Raw genomic sequence first — 22,153 nt, forward strand, 5'->3', positions numbered from 1 at the left:
AAATGGCATTTGTGACAACTATACATTGTCTCAGCAGGAGGTAGGGTGCTTCAGTACCCACTTTTCTGAAGTCCTTTGAACTCTGTGGATGAAAATTACTGTGTAAATGCTAAATATTATTATTACAATGTTCTTGCCATCATTGGAAGAAGAGAGGAAAGATGACAGTACATATAAAACTGCAGCTATAGAGGATCTCATTATAAAGAGGCATATAGAATATATAATGGAAGGAAAAACTGAAACTCCAGGTGTTAAAGATTCTATACAGCTAAATCATGAAATGGCTCCATTTGCCTGAATAAAAGTCACACCTTCCATTTTTTCATTTTTTCAGTTATCTCAGTTTAATCAGTAACAGCTGCTTTCACCAAAGCCACACTTGCCAAATGGTTCCTACACTCAGCCAGTATCTTCTGTCTTGGGCTCTAGGCATCCCTGCTAATGCATGGAGTGATCTTACAAAGCCACAGTGGTCTAGACAATGCTGATAAACCTGCAGTTGCTATTTCCCTCCCCACCCCCACGCCTACATGACTGGGGCCCTGCTAATGTGACGTTCTCTGCTTATCCTCCAGTGCCACATCATGTGAAGTATGAAAGTAGGAGCCACTTTGTGCTGGCAGAGCTCTATGGTGATGATAATTTTCTCTCGAGGGAAATCAGGATGGTCTCACCCTTTATCATAATGCAGGCTCCAACCTTTCTTGGTTATCAGGAAACCTCCAGCTACTATTCAGTTCTCCATTGACTTCAATGGGAGCTGAAGGGAAACCCCACCTGCAAACAGTACTGATCACCTTGCATAGGGTGACCAGATGTCTTGTTTTTAAAGGGACATTCCTGTATTTAAGCCCTCCTGCAGGTGTCCTGACTTTTTCTTAAAAACGGGGCAAATTGTCCTGTATTTTCTGTCTCCCCCCACCCTGTCAGTACTGGTGGGTCCTGCTGCTGGCCGGATCCCTGCTCACCAGCTGCCTGCCCACCAGCGGTGAGTTTGGGACGGGGGTCCAGTGACTGGCAAAGAGAGTGGGTGTGCAAGGCTGGCCTCTCCCCCTGCTGGTCCGTCAGTGCAGGGCCCCTGCATGCCAGCTCTTGGCCAGCAGGGTCCCACCCCCCGTCCCGTTTCCGGTCAGCACTTGGGAAAGCCCAAGACCCTCCGGCCCGGAGCGCTGGCCAGGAGGAGCTGAGCCCTGCATGTGCCAAAGCCCCGCACAGTGCTGGCATGGGGAAGCCTCTCTACCCCTCAGCTAAGCTCTGGAGTGGCGGGGAGGGGGAGCGATTTCTAGCCTGTTCACATCCCGAACCTGCAGGCTCCACAGCAGCCCCCGTGGCAGGGGCTTAGAACCCTCTTCACCCCCCACCCCGCCCCGGGTTCTGCCCCCAGGGAGTGCAGGGCTGCTCTGTCCCCATGGCACCCTCTCCTGCTGCCTGCTGAGTCACCTCTCTGGCCGGTTTTGGAGAAGCCCCTGCAGCCAGGTTCCCTGGGCTCTGGTGCACAATGCATCCTTAGTAGGGTTGCCAGGTTTGGTTGGATGTATTCCTGGAGGTTTCATCACGTGACATAATCTCTAAAGATTAATCTTTAATTCCTGGAGACTCCAGGGAAATCCTGGAGGGTTGGCAACCCTAATCCTTAGGGATTAACCCCTTCCTGTCTGCACTGTAGCTAGAGGCAGCTGGGTTATGTCGGTGGCCAGCAGCAGCCTGGAGGTGTTAGCTGCCTTTCGGCACTGCGCAGGAGGGAAGGGACAAGCTTCTTCCAGCCACACGGGGAGGGCGGGGGGAGAAAGATAATCTCTACAAAGACACAGGCCAGGTCATCCCTTCCCCCCCTCCCCTGTAGCTGGAAGCAGCCCCATCCCTTCCCTCCTGCGCAGTGCCGAAAGGCTGCTGCTGGCCACGTTCTGGTGTGAACCCTGGCAGAAATCTGGGGAGGGAGGGCATGTGACCTTGCATGCCCCCCCTACGTGTTGCCTCAGGAGGACTTGACACCAGGTACCAGGAGAGATGGGTTGTCCCGGGGACCCAGCCAGGCATGGAGGGTGGAGAGAGTCGGGCAGGGAGGGTCGGGTTGGTCGGTCACCCCCACTGTGTGAGAGATGCCCTGATAACCCTCTCTCGGCTCCTCCTGAGCAATTTAAATTTATCCCTCTCTCCTGTGTTTGGACTTGTTTTAGATTTTGCACGCTGAAGTCTGCTGTTTGTGTGAAGTCAGTCATTGCACAACTAGCACTAGGTTTCAGTTTACACTGGGAGTGTATTGTGGTGGGTTTGGGCCCTTTGGGTGTCACCTGATGTGCTGGGATGCCACTGAGTCAGCCTATTCTGCCATCCTGGGTCCTCTTTACCTGGCCTTGCTGGGTTAGGCTCACAAGCCTCTTCCAGCCAAGCACACAGGCAGGGCCGCACCCAGCTGCACAGAGAGACAGAGATCCGCTCTGGTAAGATTCAGCCTTAGGAGCTTGCCCCAACACTTTGGTGCCCACTCCCTTTAAGAGGTACAAACCCAAAGGTTTTATGAAATTCGCCCCTTCCCTCAATGTGAAGGGAGATATGCACAACTTCTTGCGCCCACCCCACCCCCCCCCCACGTTAGAAAGTACATAAACTGGGTTATATTATAAACAAGAGATAAGTTTATTAACTACAAAAGGTGAATATAAGAGATAACAGATAAGCAGATTACTGACCAAATAAAGCAAAATACACAAGCTAAGCTCAGTATACTTAAGAAACAGGTTACAAAATGTAATTTCTTACTCTAACTATTATTTTAGGAAGGTTGCAAAGTTTCTGTGGTTCAGAGTTCCAGTTATATTTCTTTTCAGACTGGACCCCTCTCTGGACTCCTCCCCTCCCCCCCCGCCTTCACTTCAGGTGGCTTTAGCAGTCTTTCTTGGGCAGACAGGACATGGAGAGGAGGAGTCCCATTTGCCTTCTTCCCCACCCTTAAATAGGATTTACATAAGGCGGGAATCCTTTGTTCCCCAAATTTGACCCCCTTCCCTTTGAGTGGAAAATTACAAGAAGTCCCAGGTAATGTTTAGTATGACGTGACAAGACCACCTGACTCTGTAGTATCACAGTGTCCATGAAAGTATGGAGTTACCCCAAGAAGGCCAAGTCTTTTCACAGTTCATTGTCCTTGCTGATGGGTCATCAGCCCTGTCTGGCTTTTCTATTGTTGTACCTGAAGTGTTAGCAGTGGGCATCACCCAAAGTAGCTTAGTTGAAACACAGATACATAGTCAATATTCCTAACTTCAGATACAGAAATGATACAGGCATACAAATTGGATAATCACATTCAGTAAATCATAACTTTTCCAATGATATCTTACAAGACCCATTTTGCATTAAGTATATCTCAGTTATGTCATATTCATATCATAAGCATATTTTCATAAAGAATATGGAGTGAAACGTCACATGTATAACAAGTGGAAGATACCAGATGTAAAAGACTTCCCATTTCCCCCCACCCCTGCAGTTCAGAGAATCTCAAATTAAATTATTCAAAAGCAAACACGTATGTTCTCTCAAACGATCATGTTATGTGTAACCCATATAAACAGGTAATGGCATTCCAATAATGGTAATTTATCACTAACATCTAAAAACACTTTGTCTTCAGTCTGATTGGATTAGGCTCTGCCATATGCCAGTGTATTTTACTATAGCAAACATACACAAATAATTTTTTCAGCTATTTTAGCCATTTACTGAGAAATTCTGTGTGATAAAGAGACATAATAGATAATTGGATGTTCTTCTTTTGTGCCCAGGTATTGGACTGGATCGAAAACCATGGGGAAGCCTTTCTTAGTAAACACACTGGAGTGGGAAAATCTCTGCACAGGGCACGAGCCCTTCAGAAAAGACATGATGATTTTGAAGAAGTAGCACAGGTAAGAGGCTGAAAATCTGGAAGTTATATGCACAGTTTGCACCTTCATGCTGATTTTGTTTTCCTTTCATAGACTCCTAAGAGCAAATGTTATTTATAGAGCTCTGTAACTCTTCTCAAACACGTGAAATGGACAAGGATCTTACCCTGCAAAGTTTAAAATCTATCACCCACAGATTTTCAGTTCAGAATGAAAGGTTGTCTTGAGAGCAAAACTGGAAGATTTCTTCACAGCAGTGGATTTGATGGGGGCGGATTCCTCACACACATGAAATGGAAGGCAGCATAAAGGGAACATGAAAATGGCGCAATTCTGAGTGAGAAAAGAAGGATGAAATAAGGAGAGCAGATCATGGGGAACAGAAGAGAAGCAAGAGATGAGAAGTATAGATGGGGAAAGAGTAATGCAGGCCTTGGAGTTAATGATGAGGCACTTGAATGTGAAGTAGAATTGGAGAGGTAGCCAATGAAGGACCAGAGGAGAAGCTGATGTGTTTGCAATGATGAGAAATATTATCCCACTTATTGTGAGTAAATAAATAGATTTTAAGGCCAGAAGGGACCATTATGCTCATCTAGTCTGACCTTCTGCATAACACAGGCCATAGAACCTCATCCTGTAATTTCTGCATCAAGCCTGTAACTTCTGTTCGAAGTATAGTATATATTTTGGAAAGACATCAAGTCTTATTTCAAAGACTTAAAGTGATGGAGAATTTACCATATTTCTAGGTAAGTTCTTCTAATGATTAATTACTATCACTGTTAAAAAAAAATTTACCCTATGCCTAGTCTGAATTTATGTCGCCTCACCTTCCAGCCATTGGATCTTAGTATGCCTTTTTTCTGCTAGGCTAAAGAGATGTATATTAGAAATCTCTTCCCCGTATAGTACTTGTAGATTATGATCCAGTCAATTCTTAGCCTTTTCTTAGATAAACTACACTGATCTATTGGGATGATGCTGTATGTCTTCCCTTTATTAAAAACTCTTAAAATATATACCAGAATGCAAACTTTTTATCACTAATCACGTTTTGCTCTAAGTTCCTCATAAACAGCGTAATGCAGACTTTTGTAAATAAAGCTTATCTCAGCCTTGGTTGCTGATGGTCTTGAGTCAGGTGCTTCAGTCTCAGGGCATTGTAGATGGAAAGGTGCTCTCAGTAAATTAGGTTTTACATAGATCAGATACTTTGCTTACATGATGGGCACAAGACTTATTGCCCCTCAGATGGTCCCTGATCTATCATAGAAGTATGAGATGGAAAAGACTTATTAGATCATCTAGTGCAACCCTTGGCCATCTTTTTCAGGTGTTTTCCTGGTTCAATTTTAGATGTCCCAAGCAATAGGGCTTACACATATCCGTATGGAGACTGTTTCTCAGCCTGGTGGAGGTCACTGTCTGGAAGTTCTTCTTGACATTCAGTTTATGATTTCCCTTTCTAAATTTCTTTCCATTTCTCTTGTTTATGCCCCTTTTACTCTCATAATTAATTCATCTCCTTCCTTGGCATTTACAGACTTCATATATTTGTAGCTGTTATCATGTCTCCTTTTAATTGTCTCTTAGCCATGTTATACAAATTTAACTCCACTAGGCTTTTTATTAGTCAGTCCTTTCAGCCCCTAATCTTTTATTATTGTCTTTCCCTACGCTCTCTCCAGATTGTCAATATCTTTCTGGTAATCAGATGCTCAGATACGAATGCAGTATTCCAGAAGTGGTCACACCAGAACTGTACAGTGAAGGACTACAACGGTACCTCCTTTTCTCATGAGATGAAGCCTTTGCATTTGCAGCCTACAGTTACATTGTCTTACATTATCAATTGGTAGCTCATCTCAGCGGTAACTGGTTGCTCAGCCTGGCAAACTCTGAACACTAATGACTTTGAGTCTTGTTCTTTAGTTACTAAGCCGTGTTGCCTCCCACTTAGAAATGGTTGGCCTGGCAAAAGTCCTATTAACTTCAATGGGAATAGGATCTGGGCCCTTCCTCTGGTAGATTTACATGAGAATATTGTTACTAATTTATGAGGTCTGTCTGAACTATGACATTGGAATGCAGTGTTGGCAAATGGGGTATGGGGATGTATATTGTGGGGGGAAATGAAAGGAATCCCACGCTTTATCCAAGGTCAAAGACTTGAAAACATAATACTCTCTGCTTTGGAAAGAGTAATAGCAGGAGTAAAGAGGAAAGGCTATAAATTTATCACACCTGGGATTCTTCTGAAGAAATGTCTCATGAGGTAGATTTTGTGGTTTGGGAATAAATCTTCCTTCTTTTCACTGTATTCATGATTTATCCTTTATCCCCCCTTCCCTTTGGATTTGGGGCTTAACCCTTTAGAGTTTGTCTCCATTAGAGTGATTTTTTTCCTCCTCAAGTGTATTAATTACCAGTTAACTCAAGGTGGTTAACTGCTTTGTAAAGGCTAGTGTGGATGATCCCATATGATTTGTTCCTGGCTGAGCCCTAGGTTAAAGCAAAAATGTTTGTATCTTGGGATGAAGGATTGAGGAATGTCCACACTATCCCTTTGCAGAGATTGAGTTAATTGGCAATCAAGTAACTCAGGGTAAAAAAGTGCAGTCTATGCATACCTGGCCTAAGAGACTGAAGACGCATACAGTGATATTTCGTTTTAGTGATTCCCAGGCATTCATTCTGCCTTATGGATAAACATTTACTCTCCAACATCTGTTTTCTATTGGTGCTGATGTGTTTGCCTCTGGCCCATACAGATAGGAGGCATTTTTGTTTGTAAGAATCAGACTGGAGTTTCTCTATGAGTTTCCTTGATGTTTTCAGTGGTAGGTAATTAGTTCATGCTTTTGAATGCTGCTAAACTGCATGTAAAGAATATTCGTGTTTCTGGGATTGCAATGTAGACTATGTCTACACTGCACAGTTTACCTGGGTGATTGGCACCTGGGTCTGATCACCCTGGTTAGTCTACCCCAGATGTGAGCATCCCCACTTCTAAATCCTATCGAAGTTACACTGTCCTCACTGATTCTGCACTCACCCATGTGTGTCTGGGGGCATATCCCAAGGTTCTTTGTGCTGAGATGCTCTAGGAATCATTCCCAGTCAGTTGTCAGTTATGGGAGAACTTGTCTGGCCTTTGGCGGGGGGGAGGGTGCGGAATCGTGAAAGGACACTGGAGAAGTATCAGCACTTGAGTGATTTAGCCTGCATCTTCACTGCAAAGTGGGTGGGTTCCAGTGTGAGTTAGAGTAGCCTGGGTTCTAACCCCCAGCTAGGTAAGCTAGCCAGGTCTTAAAGCACTTCCAAACCTGGGTAAAAGGTTTTGCTGTGCAGACAGCAAGGGGGGGATTAAGGTTAAAACCTGCATAAGTACAATGGGTGAACTGTGCAGTGTAGACATACCCCTAGGGAGAGACCCTATAACCTGACTGATCTGCCAGGGCACTACAATAAGACATGGAACATACCGTCCTGGCAATGTGGAGATTCTTCTTATGTACATACATCTGATTAATAAGTTTGCTGTACACGGATATACTTGGAAAAACACCAGTGATTTAATGAATAATGCATTATGGGTGTGGCAAAGCTAATTTGTGGACTCCTTCTCATGTAGGTACTGTTTGGACAGTGTTTATCATGGACACGTAAGAACGGCCATACTGGGTCAGACCAATGGCCCATCTAGCCCTGTATCCTGTCTTCTGACAGTAGCCAGTGTCACATGCTTCAGAGACAATGAACAGAACAGGGCAATTTCAAGTGATCCATCTCCTGTTGTCCAGTCCCAACTTCTGGCAGTTGGAGATTTAGGGACACCCAGAGCATAGGGTTGTGTCCCTGACCATCTTGGTTAACAGCATTTGTTGGACTTATCGTCCATGAATTATCTAATTCTTTTTTTAACCCAGTTATAGTTTTGGCCTTCATGACATCCCATGGCCGCCATTTCCACATGTTGACTGTGCATTGTGTGAAGATACCCGTCTCTTGTAATATTTGGAGATTTTTCTTATTGTAATTATTCTGCATGAAATGTAAGGATGGCCTATAAAATGAAGATGGACAAAATAGCTGGAGCTCTGAGTGGGCCCTCTGCATCATCCAGAACCCAGGCTTTTCTTGTGCATTTTATAGGCCTTTTTTTTGTATCTCAGGCAAATCTGAGGTCTTTGGCTATTTCTCAGCCAGATAACACTAGCCTATGGCTTGTCATTCCTGGAAAAGCTGCACTTACAGCACCAGCCATCAATAAAATGAAAGAATCAGACACTAATTATTAGTTGTTATCAAGATATCATCAGAGGAAATACAGTTGATGCAGTACTTCCTGGAATGACAAATAAGCACTGTAGCCTCTTTGAGGGCCTAGAGTATCTTTTATGGGTGCATATGATAACCACAGTTCAGCCAATTCCCCAAATGTTACACATGATGTAAATACAAATAAGGTCCGATTTTAGAATCTCAAGTCTATCTTTCCTCACCAGGCACTTCAATATAGAATAGCACTGAATATTTTTCTTCCAGAACTGAATGAGAAAATACTATGGACTGGTTCGTGCCCCCTTGATCTGTTCATGTCTGTGTGGAAGGACGAGATGAGCCACTACTGCAGCTCTGTTGGCTTTGAACTGTCCCCTACAAAAAACTCCCTACACTCCACATATGAAGAGGGAGAACATAGTGCACTGTCTCTCCTGCCAACACTCCAAGAAATCTGCTTAGAAGTTAATAACGGCCTCAGGCTTATTAACTTCTGTGCAGAGCCCTTTGCATGCTGTGAAATCCTCCTTCACATAGGGTACTATGGGCAGCTCCTGGCAGAAGCCCTGTTGAAACAGCTTGCCTGGATTCATGCTGATTGTTAATTAGGGGAGAGGGCTGGCAGACAGTATGGAGGCAAATGACCTCTATTTAAGATCTCCCTCAAAATCTCCACAGTCTCAGGGGATATACAGGTTTTGTGATCCAGCTCCCAGAATGATCTGAAGCTAATTTTTCAAGAGAAACTTTTCTGAGTAGGCTCTTTTGCAGGTGTGTGCAATCTGATCCCATGTTGTTTAGACAGGGCCGGCTCCAGGCACCAGCCCAGCAAGCAGGTGCTTGGGGCGGCCAACAGAGAGGGGCGGCACGTCCGGCTCTTCAGCAGTGGATCCCTCACTCCATCTCGGAGGGAAGGACCCACCGCCGAATTGCCGCTGAAGACTGAAGCGGCGGCGGTAGAGCAGATCGCGATTGCGGCTTTTTTTTGCTTTGCTTTTTTTTTTTCTTTTTGCTGCTTGGGGCGGCAAAAACCCTGGAGCCGGCCCTGTGTTTAGATCAGGGGTTCTCAACCTTTTTCTTTCTGAGCCTCCCCCCCACCCCCACTATAAAAACTCCACAGCCCACCTGTGCCACAATAACTGGTTTTCTACCTATAAAAGTCAGGGTCAGCGTTAGGGGGTAGCAAGCTGAGCAATTGCCTGGGGCCCCACATCATAGGGCCCCCCGCGAAGCTACTTTGCTTCGGCTTTGGCTTCAGCTCCGGGTGGTGGAGCTCAGAGCCCCGGGCTTCAGCCCCATGTAGTGGGGTTTCAGCTTTCTGCCCTGGGTCCCAGTGAGTCTGGCCCTGCGTGGCGGCCCCCCTGAAACCTGCTCATGGACCCCTGGTTGAGAACCACTGGTTTAGATTTACCCACCACTTTGCTAGAATGAGAGAACTCTTCTCACTCTGTGTTTTGGCCTGTAGATGGCACTCCCTGTACATTTTTGAAAAGACCTTCAGGTCTATAAAGGGCTGAGCCATGGTTTGGTTTTGAATCCAAGTTAGCAGAATGTTGTCTTGAACTGAATTGCCAGGTGGATTCTGGATAGCTGCAATATCTCCCCTAGGCCCCCTCTCACCTCCAAAATGCTTTAATGCTCAGGGTCACCTGAGAAAGCAGTAAACCTTAGGGTTTTTTTGCTTTCCTCTGCAGTATGGGGTGCTGCTCACTTGCTAGAATTATCTGGGTATATCTCACTTAATCAGTCCCCTGCCATTGCAGGGGCCTTGGGTATTGGTACACCTCAGTCCCTTCTGTTCTCTATCAGTGGCACACAATTGTTTAGTCTCCCGAAGGCTGTAATACTTTGGTCCAATTGCAATTGTTGAATTTAGTGTGTGGGTGGCTGGGTGGTGGTGGTGGCCTGTGATATACAGGAGGTCAGACTAGATGATCTAGAGGTCCCCTCTGGCCTTAAACTCTATGATTTTGTGACATCAGTTTCTTGTAAATGCACAGTTGGGTATTCAGTACCTAAATATTATACAGTGCTCACCACTTGTCCTTTTGTTGAGAAATTGCTCTAGCTTTGTTGAGCTGCGTCATTGCCCTTTGGCCTCGTATCAGTTTCTCAGCTATTATTGACTTTTAGGTTTAGACGCTCTAAGATTACAATGTAAAATACCTAAAGTATAATGTGTAACAAGTGCACACATTCTGGATGCCATTGCTTCAGAACTTGCAGGATCATTATTTCATCCTCATCAAATATACCATGTGAGCTGGGGTGGGCCAGAGATGTGTGGCCCCTAGAGTTTGCGGAGCTTGCATCTGAGTCAAAATGTGGCAAGAAATTCTTATTCAGGATTAAAACATCGTGTATATCGGTACATAGATCGTCTGTATTACTGTAGATTCTGAACACCTTAGGATTCCTTAAAGCCTATTTCCCCAAGTGAACTACTGGACCCTCTTCTAACTGCAACTATTATGGTGGAGCACATCCCAGGCACCACACAGGGAAAGTTGCTGTACTTCACAGGAAGTGATTATAAATGGATGGTGAAAAGTTACTCACTTTCTCCCCTATACAAGTATCAACTGTTCTATTTACTCCCATGAGATCATTTGGAAAGGGATGGCTTGAGGTCTAAACATCAGCTTTCAAGTGTCTAGGCTTTTTTGTACCTACAAATTCAAATCCCCACAGATTCAACTTTGCCCTTCATTCTTCTTGGGCAGATAATTTCAATTCCATAGTTTACTGTTTGGGGGCATTCAGATGAGACCTTGAAAACCAAGGGCACATCTGTTTTGTTTTGAATCAAAGATCATGTGGTATTCTTCATGTGAGTAGCAGTTTGCTCTGGACTTCCTGGCTAAAATTTCCCCTCCCTCCATTGTAGTGTATAGTACATTGGTTGCCCACCTGCCTGTCATCCATTCTGGAGTGGATTACATTCCAGAGGTGCTGTATGTATATAGTTTCCAAAGCACTTTGGGATTAAAAAGGTGTTATACTGTAAGTGTTAATATATTTAAAAATATTATTAAGTTCTGTTTGCCATGGGAACTACCAAACGTAGTGAGTACTAGAACATCTGCAGGTAAAAGTGTACCCCTATGATCTTTTATTATTGAAATATTTTTGAACTAGTTCAACCAAAACTAAATGAGGTTATGGGATAGTCAAGCCAAAGCTCAATTGCAAACAGCTACTTGTTTGGCCTTGAAGATCAAAATCCAGTGTTTTGTCTTACAAATTCCAACTCTGTTGGATGTCAGGATTGTTAAGTTTGGCATGAAGTCGAGTACTGATTTAAAACAGGCATAATTTAGGAAACCATGTTGATAATGAGTGTTTAGTGAGTGTTGTCCCAGGGTAATTTTTGAAAACGTTGTGGTTTCGTTTTTGACCTACCCGCATGTCTAGAGTTGCTAGGAATATCTTACCAGGCATGCTGGAATTCTCCTCTTTTAGTTGGCTTACTATGGCACAACGTGGGGTGAAAGATTGAGCTTTGGCAAGGAAAGTAGAGAACTAAAGCAATCGCAGGTAAAAAAATTGTTTGGAATTAGCAGAAAACTAACTAAACTTTCAGTACTGCTAACCCCAGAAGTTCAAAATATCATGAAATTATTCCAGGATTCTTATGCAAAGTTGCATGTCTATATATTTATCACCTCACATGGCTAATCAACAAGGTCTTAACTCACAACCTTCATATCCACGGCACAGATCTGTTTCACTTTAGATATATAAACAACTGGTGAAGGGAGAAAGCATGCTGTTATTTTTTATCTGGAACGGTCCTTACAGGGAGAGAAAAAACACACATTACTGGAAGGTTACATACATGTTTGTGAAACAGCATTGGAACTCTGGGCTTGAGGTTTTGGTTTCTCTTCCTGCATGGAAGCAACTTGTGCCCTGTTACTTACAGACAGCATAACCAAATGAAACAATGCCCAGATTTGGATTGTCTGTGGGGTCTGAATGTAAACGCACGAACCTGTACCACTTTATCTAAAGAACTGGCTCTCGTAGCATGGAAGTAGTAGCAGAGCAGAAACCTCCGTATAAGGTCTAAAAAGGGGATGACACAGAGCTGCACTATGCTAGAGCTTTTCTACACTTGAAATGTTACAGTGGCACAGCTGTGCCACTGCAGCTGCGCTACTGTAGCGTTTCAGTGTAGACACTATGTATGCCAATGGGAGGGGTTCTCCTGTCAGTGTAGTTAATCCACCTTCCTGCAAGGCGGTGGCTAGGTCAATGGAGGAATTCTTCTGTTGGCCTAGCACTGTCTACTTGGGGACTGAGATGTGTGGATTTTTTGCACCCCTGAGTGACGTAGGTAAGCCCACCTAATTTTCTAGTGTAGACCAGGCTTTAGTGTGTATTACCAAAACACCTAATTTGCCAAGCTTCTTCTCAAAGGCCACATGGCAAAGTGGATGAGACTTGGCTCAGTTATATTAGGGAACTGGATTTTATTGTCAGCTCTTGTGATCTTGTGCAAACTCTGAATTATCTTACCCATGAATTGGGTGAATGACCATTATCCCCCACCAGGGTAGCAGTTTGAGATCTTGACTCATAATAAGCATTATGAAGTGCAGAGAAATATTAACAGCAATTAGTGGAAGAGCTGGGACTAGAACTCATAATCCCCATTTGCAATTTAGTGCACCTTCTCCTACAGTACAGGTGGTCTCTTTCTGTCTGTGCTTCTGTTTTCCCCAAAATCTCATGACCAGCTGAATCTTTTCATGAGACTGCCTGAACTAGGGGCCAATCACATTACTTGCAATAAAATCATGAGATCGACAAACACAATAAATTTTCAGCAAACACCAGGGGCCAGCCAAAGAGGTTTACTTAAGTTGGTTTATTTCTTTGTCTTTAAGATCTATATATTTTTCATGTGCCTATAAATTCAAAACATTGTTCCTATGATAGGCAGGTAGGAACATACAGCTATACAAGAGATACGTGTTCTTAGTCAGTTCTAGAGCTGGTCAGAAAAATAAATTTTAGTTGCACAGGAAATTCTGCCACTTTGAAATTTGTTTCATTTTGAATCGGAATGAAAAGCCAGAATTTCCCACAGCAAAAACAAGGAAACTGAAAAATGTTGATTTGGAACCACTGAAACATTTCAATTTGATAATGTTGAAATAATTTAAAATATCACATATATATATATAATATTTAAATTAATATTTGAATATAATAATCTAACTGAAATGAATTAAAATGATAAAGTTGAAACTATATTTTACCTTATCAAAACAAATTATTTTGACAATATTGAAATGAGAAAGGCTAAATGATATGTTTAGACATTTCCTGTTGAAAATTTTGTCAAAAACTGCACATTCCCCTGAAACATTTCTGTTTCAACAAAACTCCATTTCCAGCAGAAAGCTGATGTGTCCAAAAAAATTGCAACTGGCTTTAATCAATTCTCCTTGTGCCATCCTCACAGGCAGATCAGCTGATTATCAAACCATAGCTATTGATTCAAGAAGATTAGTCCCCTGGATTCCGGAGTTTAATTTGTTATGGTGATGGATTAGTACTGTTTGGTTGATCTCGTTTCTTGTGGATGTTGGTAGTAAAAATGTTCAGTAGAGGAAAAGAAACAAAACAAAAAACCTCTGACAGACTGAACTTGATTTGCTGAGTTGGTCCCAGGATATTAGAGAGACAAGGTGAGTGGGGTAATATCGTTTATTGTTGAAAGAGAGCAACTTTGGAGCTACACAAAGCTCTTCTGGGAAAGGTACCCAGACCTGAAGAGGAGCTCTATGTAGCTCAATAGCTCATCTTTCACCAGCAGAAGTTGATCCAATAAAAGATATTACCTCACCTACCTTGAACTTGATTTGAGCTTTCATCTTTTGCTTTTGTCATGCTGATGCCAAATACAGCCAATACCCCAAGATTTTATTCCTTTGTTTTGGAGATCTAATGGTGTCTCTGTCAGAACCATTAAAATAGTAGCCAGGAATAGTTCATAAGGCAATATTGTAAATAGTCTACATTTTAAATGTATTGTCCCATTGGCGTTTTATTGATGATAGTGAGTAAAAAAAGACAGTTTTTTATTATTAATGAATGTTGTGTATATGTCTGGTGAAAGACCAGGGGCCTGATTCACTTCTCTGTTACACCAGTGTTACATTGCTGATTTCAAAGGAGTTACAACACTACAAACTGGCTGTAACAGAGTGGAGGATCCTATACACTGGGTCCTTAATAGGTATAGTAGTGCAGTGTCAGGAGTAAGGCCCTGCAGCTGCAGCTGCTCAGTCTCCTGACAGCCTAACATGTCAGCAGGCCAGTTCTTAAGCCCAGCAGCATCAGTAGCTCACTGGCTGTTCAACACATATGCCCATGGATTGTTTGTCTCCTTGTGGTTGCCTCACTCCAAACCCTGCTCCTGCTTTGCTCCTCCACTGCTCCAGCCTAGACCCTGCCCTGCACCCAGCCTTTTTCCAGTCCCGTCCCAGTCTTGCTCTTTCCTTGGAACCAGCCCTGCTTCCGCCTTCCCAGACTCCAGGTAATCTGGTTCTGACCCCTGCTTCTGATTCCTGGCTCTGACTCTGTCTTGACCCTTGGCTCTGGCATCTGGACTCTGACTTCGGTTCTGACCTGTCGCTCTGATCCCTGGCTCTGATTCTGCTTTGACCTTGGGCTCTGGTAGTCGGACTCCGACCACTGGGCCTGACTCCTGCTCTGACCACTAGGCCTGACCACCTACAACCAGTTCCCCTTATATACAGTTTCCTGGTTCAAGTGTCATTTTCATTGTACATGACATGAAAACTGGCATTTGCATTACCTAATTTACATGCCTTTTGCATGACTGTTACACATGCTTCACTTCAATATTTGTAATACATTCTATTTATCAACAGATTTTTAAAATCTGTTGTCATGGGTCAGATTTTGATCTTGGTTACAGCTGTTTAGATGTGGAGTAACTCCAGTGTCTTCAGTGGATGTATTTGGAATTATAACTGAGATTATAATCCTAACAGCTAAATATTAATTCATTTGTTGATTAAAATTCATGTAATTCTGTTGTTAATATTAACCTCCATATCTTTTCTCCGCGAGGCCCTGATCCTTCATAGTCCAGTCCCAAGAATCCACTGTTTTATGTTGCTGTGTTATTTGCAAAATTTAGTCATCTTTGATTAGTGGCTACTAAAGAGCATTTCCACACACAACAACTCGAATTGAACTCTCTTTACTCCCTCCCTCTTATCCAGTGAAGAAAATGGACGCTTTGCATACGTAAAGAAAGCAAAATTTGACCTTCGTTTTTAATGCAGTGACAATAATTATGGAGGGAAAATTGCATAATTTGCAAAAAGCAAGAGCACTAACACCAGGAAGTATTTCTGAATTGTCACTGATTATTTGCACAGGTGTTTTTCTAACATGGCTACCTATATTAGTATTCAGCAAATATAATGGCAGCCCACACACCCTCAAAAATAGTCACACAATGCCTCCTCATTATTAGTCCATTTCATTCAAAGCATAGGGGTTGCTTTTTCCCCTCAGTGTGTGTGCTTAACTCCCACTGACTCTACTGGGAGTCACACACAAGCATCTATGGGAGGTTGAACCCCCACTACTTATTATACAGACTCCACTGAACAGAAAACAGTCAGAAATAATCTTTGTGATTGATTGATTAATTCTTCATCACAACTGACTGAAATTAAAACTGCAACCCTCACCTTAAACATGTCAGGCTCAGGGCTGCAAATGAACAGTTTCTATTTGGAGTTGAAAGATGTGTTGGATGTACAGGATTAGATTTTCAGTGATGGCTCCTTTTTTGCCAATGTTTCATTATCACTATGTAACCTATAATTTAGATATGTAACTGCCCATAAATCAGGTAATTGAACATCTAAATTATGTTTATGCAGTGCTCAAAATGTGCTAGGCACCATGTTCCAGAAAGCTTACAATTTACATAGAAATTACAAAGGGGAGGATAGGTACTGTACAACATAAGGTGGGTTTTTTTCCCAGGCACATTTAATTTATGCCCACACAAAATAGGCTGAGTTGAAACCCTGTTAGAACTAAGAACCCAGTGTGCAAGCTTAGCTCTCCTCGCTCAAAGCAATGCAGGGCAGCATTAAGTGAACTCATGCTGTCTCTGTGCTATAGGAAGTAATAATCAGTGACTCATTTCACAGTGTGGCAAGTTGTTCTACTGGCATTTGTTTGGCAAATGCCAAAGATATCAGAACATCTCTGACAATAATTCTCATTCTGTGCTGGGGCAAAATTATTTAATGCATCTGAAGCTATTGGCTGCATTCATGTGCCACTTCTGCTATCGTAGGTTCACAGTTCGATGGGACACAAAGTATTACGACAGTACAGGGAGCTCTGTGAAGCTGTGATCCAAGAGCTGAAATGCAGCCTAGTCACTAAAGTATGTGCTTTGCAGAGATTGGTAATTGGGTCACCAGGTCATTTTAACAATAGTAAATTGAATGTCCTTGCTGTGGTACATACATATGGGGACACATACAAAATGAGTTTTGTGCATATATACAATACAAGGGCAGAATCTGATCCATAAAATGGAATAGAGACACAGTATAAAGAGTTTATCTGTTTTGAGGTGACATTTACATCTAAATGTACTGCACACAGCTCTGAGTAAGCACTGTGCAGAAGAACTGCACAGCTATGACGGGGGAACAGCTTCTCACAGATGGGCCAGGTACTGCAATCAATACACCACTGTCTGGACTGGAACAGTGGCATGATCTCCATTCACCCACTTCACTAGCCACTTAATCTGCATAGCCACAGGCTGATCTCCCATACCCAGTGCCCTATGCTGTGCTGGCTCAGAGCCCTTCATGTCTCCTATGCTTTGCTGTGCATTTCACCCTTTATGTTCTATATGCCAGCGATGAGCAACTGACGGCCTGGAGACCACATCTGGCTCCTCAGATCTTTTTTTTGGCCCATCACAGCCCAGCTCAGGGCAGGCAATCCAGCAGCACTAGGGCTGGGGAAGGGCAGGACATCGGGGGGGGGGGGAGGGTGTCCCACCTGTGTGCAGGTGCATGTGTCACATGACTTTGTGATGAGATCAGTAAGCCAAGCCCAGCCACACAGGACAGGAGCAATTGCTGTATGGTGAGTGCAGAGCAGGCTTTCTCTCCAACCCCCGCCCTCCCAAAGGGTCTCCCGTCCCCCAAGGGCTGGGACCTTGATCTCTACCCCTCCCCCCACATACACAAACATCACAACCCCTGGCCTTCCAAAGGGTTTTAGTGGATTTTGTGGCTTTCTGCTATCATAAAGTTACCCATCGCTGTATATGCAATACATGCATTAGGAAATGAGGCTCTCATTACTGCCTCTGCATTGGCCTCATGCCCCAGTTGTCAAGGGCTGTAAAGTATGTACTCCACATACTGTACCATTTCAATACTTGGAAAGCAGAGAGCCTTTGAGCCTGATTCTTCACTACCTTGCACTTTGTGCTTCAACTTACATGAGTGCAAAGTGGGTGTAAAGCCCAGTCAAATCAGAAGAGCAGCATTTCGCAGGTATGGATTTACTGTATAAGCCAGTGGAGAATCAGGCCCTTTGTGTTTTTATTTCTGTACAATATGTATAAAAAGGGGTTTCTAAAAAGTAGTTATTGCAAACACAGTTTGTGTCTATGACCAAATTCTCATTTAAACTAAGCCCATTTTACACTCCCAGAATGGCATAAAGGGGTTCTAAAGTAAATGAGAATCAGTCCCTATTCATGTGTTTATCTGTAATGTCTGTCTCTGTCTATTTCTCCATCAAAGTAGATAGATATGACAGAGCCTGGCCCATAGGAGCGAATGGGGGCATGAAGCACCCAAACTACAACTGTCATGAAGCACTGCCACACCTTAGGCAGATGCATTTTAAAGTCAAACTGACTTAATTCAGGTTGAATTGATTTCATCCACAGAAAATTTTGATTTTGCGGAAACTGCATTTGCTGTTGAAAAATCATTTTGTCAGAAAATGCATGAGCAGCTCTGGTTTCAGGGTTTCTGCAGACTCAGGCAGACCTCCTTGCATTGCTTACAAATGGGTCACATTTTCAAACTTTTTATTTTTTAAACAAAAGCTAAGATTCTTCCCTCATTCAATCACTCAAGGAGGTATAGCCTTCGTCACAGGCCTATAGTAAAAATGCTTTACAAATGACACTCCTCTAGAATGCTATTAGTCTTTTTTGCAACTGCATCTGCAACTTATGTTCAATTTGTGGTCCACTGTAACTCCCAGATCCTTTTCAGCCATACTGTTGCTTAGCAGTTATTTTCCATTTTATGTCTGTGCATTTTGTTTTTCCTTCCTACATGTAGCACTTTGACCTTGTCTTTACTGAATTCCTTCTTGTTGATTTCAGACCAATTCATCAAGGTCCTTTCAAATGCTAATCCTTCTTCCACAGTGCTAACAACCCCTTCCAATTTGGTGTGATCTGTGAATTTTATAAGTATACTCTCCACTCCATTTTCTAAGTCATTAATGAAAATGTTGGAAAGTTCTGGACCCAGGACAGACCCCTGCAGGACCCCACTAAATACATCCTCCCAGATTGACAGCAAACCATGATAAGTACTCTTCGATTATGGTTTTTCAACCAGTTATGTACCTACCTAATAATAATTTAATCTAGACAAATTGTCCCTACTTTGCTTATGAGACTGTCAAAAACCTTGCTAAACTCAAGATGTATAATGTCTCCTACTTACCCCCTATCCACTAGGTCAGTAATCCTGTCAAACAGGAAAATTAGGTTTGTTAGGTATGATTTGTTCTTGACAAATCCATGTTGTCTATTACTTATTACCCTATTATCCCTTAGGTGCTTACAAATTGGTTGTTTTACAAATTTGTTCTGGTATTTTTCCAGGTATGGAAGTTAGGCTGATTGATCTATAATTCCCCAGGTCCTCTGTTCCCCTTTCTAAAGATAGATACTATATTTGCCCTTCTCCAGACCTCTGGGACCTCACCTGTCCTCCATGGGTTCTCAGAGATAATCGCTAATGGTTCTAAGATTGCTTCAGCTAGTTCCTCAAGTACCATAGGGTGAATTTCATCAAGTCCTGCTGACTTGAATGCATCTAACTTATCTAAATATTCTTTCCCTATTCTGGCTCGTGTTCCTTCCCATTCATTGTTAATATTAACTGTGTTAAGTATCTTGTCATAATTAACCTATTTAGTGAAGACTGAAGCAAAATAGGCATTAAGCACCTCAGCCTTTTTATGTCATCCATTATTAGCTCTCCTTCCCTGCTCAGTATGGACCTACACTTTCCTTTGTTTTTCTCTAGCTCCTTATGTATTTATAGAATCTCTTCTTATTGCCTTTTATGTCCCTTGCTAGGAATAACTCATTTTGTGCCTTTTCTTTTCTGATTGTTGTCCCTACCTACTTGTGCTATTCTTTTGTATTCATCCTTAGCGATTTGACTATGCGTCTACTTTTTGTAAGATTCCTTTTTGATATTCAGGTCATTAAAGAGTGCCTGGTGCACTGCCCAGGGTAAAGCCCTCTCTGATTGGCTGTCTTTCTCACTTCCACTACCTCCTATGGAAAAGCAGCCAACCAGGGCTGCTGTAGGAGGCAGGCAGAGCCTCCCTTGAAGAGTGAGAGGTGTTTGGGAGTTGGAGTGGGGAAGCAGCCAATACTGTTTTCACAAGAGGGACAGAAAGAGCCCAGCAGCACAGGACAGCACTGCTCCTTGCTTCCCCTGCCTTCCTGTGAACCATGGGTCTGCTTCCCTCTTCATCCTCACCTTTGCCTGCTCTATAATGCATCAACACCAGTCCTGGAGGGAGAGGAGAACCCTCCTGGAGCTGCCCTACCCCCCAACCCTGGGAAGGGTATGAAGGTCTGGTAGGGGTTGAAGAACTTCCATAGCTGCAGGAGGAACAGAGGTATGCTGGGCACAAGAGGCAGATGTGGGGCTTGAGGCCAACAGGGTGCAGAATTATTGTATGATTGGGTGTGCAGAGTTAATGTGGTGCTGTGGGCTGGAACATATGAGAGGGCCAGGGGTACAAAATTTATTCATTTAGGGCTCGGAGTGCAGAGTTGATGTGTGGATGGAGTGCAACATTTAATTGATGTAGGGGTTAAGTCATGGAAATCATATTTCTATTATAAGTTGCCAACACTAAAAATTTGTCACAGCCAGTTGATGGATGGCCGGGGGAACTCAAAAATCAGAAGACAGATCAAAAACCATTATTTTCATCTAAAAATAAACAGACAGACATGATTTTGGGGCCAATCCCATGATTGTTTGGATCTGACTAATGCTTTCTGAACTCTTGGTTTGGCAGTACTTTCTGAATAAGGAATGCATAAGAACGGATTAAGGATCTCAGGATTAGACCCACCGCCTTTCTAGCAGAAACTTTGGAACACCCTCACCAGAGAGGCAGTACCCCCAAATGGCTGCATTGTTAATGGAAACCTACTACATGCCAAAAATCAATACAGTTTATAACTTCAGAGCTTCTGGTGGGAATACAGTTCAGTACCAAATTCCCCAGCATAAATCATTGCTAAAGTATATTTAGCTCAAATCATGGGTGGCCTTCTAATGATGAGCCAAAAATCAATAAATGTTATATTCCTAAATCTGTGGTTGCAATTACGTATAATATCAACTGAATTTCACTCTATGGATTATTTTAAAAATGCATTCCATCTAAATCCTGTCTGACCAGTGTACAGGATGTTAATCACACGGTATTTGAGTGAAAACGAGAACTGAATGTGAAATATGGTTTATGTTTATGGAGGAATGAAGATACAAATGTATTTCTTTGTTTCTTCATTATGTATATACTGTATGTCTTACTAACTTCTGTGGAAAATTTTAATTTTGTTGTATTGCAGGTACCTATGATGAAACTGATTTGATGGGTGAGCCATCAGGACAATTCACATGTCATGGAAATAACAGGGTGAAAAATTGGTTTATAAATCTAGTAAGATTCAGAGAATGGTTTCTACTCATTTGAAACAAATTCCAATGTGTAAACCATGACGGAAAACTGAATTAATGTTCAGAGATAGGCGCCTCTGAATCCAAAGGCACTCTTCTCACTGACCTGCTCTTAAGAGCACTGAACTGGAATGGGGAGAGAAAACTTAGAAGTTTTTTTAGCTGTAATTGAAACGGGGGGTGAGGAGGGGCAGGGGAGGTGGCGGGGAACCATTAAGTGGATCTTCACTGTGGGGTTTTTTTGTCATCTTGTGATCCAGCCTACGTAAATGGCACACTCAGAGAGTTACAGTTCAGTTCCTGCTTTCCCCTTACTCCAGGTGATAAGTGAGCTGTGCCAGTGTTTTCCTGACACATCTTATTTTTCTTCGAGTGACTGTACATGTGTATTCCACTTGTGGTGTGCGTGTATGCCCCGCGCACAGTTGTCAGAAAATTTTCCTTCAGTGGTAACCTTCAGGGTGGCTCGAGCGCATTCTGCTGCCGCATAAAGGGTCCAGCCGACTCCAGGCCCCCTCAGTTCCTTCTTATCTCCTCTGATGGTCATTGGAATTGCTCAATTTGCCTTAGCAAGAGTTCTCAGTGTATTCGTATTTTATTCTCGATAGTTGTTGTAAGATTATTCATTAGTTATTATTAGTGTAGATAGTTTGTTTTACCCCACCTGAGGGTTTTGTGCGTTACCGAGCACCGAGGGATGCCTCAGTAACTGGGCTTCAAGCCCTGTGTTTCCTGCAGTAAGCCGATGCCCGAAAGTGACCTGCACTCCTGCTGCTCTAAATGTTTGGGGGAAGTTCATATTTGGGATTGTTGCCAGATCTGCAGAGACTTTAAGCCTTGCACCAAGAAAGACAGAGAGGCCAGGCTAAAGTTCTTACTTATGGGGGCATCTTTGAGACCTCCACTAGAGCCAAG

The 22,153-nt window shown here is 43.0% G+C and overlaps 1 protein-coding gene across 1 annotated transcript in view; it reads left to right on the plus strand.

The window, feature by feature from the left end:
- Positions 1 to 22,153, plus strand: part of KALRN (kalirin RhoGEF kinase) — a 716,112-nt gene that overhangs the window by 393,570 nt on the left and 300,389 nt on the right. The window contains exon 10 of the mRNA XM_026647403.1: positions 3,789 to 3,911. Within this exon, the coding sequence (XP_026503188.1) occupies positions 3,789 to 3,911 (123 nt within the window). The remainder of the gene's footprint in view (positions 1 to 3,788; positions 3,912 to 22,153) is intronic.

Source organism: Terrapene carolina, unplaced genomic scaffold, assembly GCF_002925995.2.
Source record: "Terrapene carolina triunguis isolate 2854851 unplaced genomic scaffold, T_m_triunguis-2.0 Scaffold62, whole genome shotgun sequence".
Lineage (NCBI taxonomy): Eukaryota > Metazoa > Chordata > Testudines > Emydidae > Terrapene > Terrapene triunguis.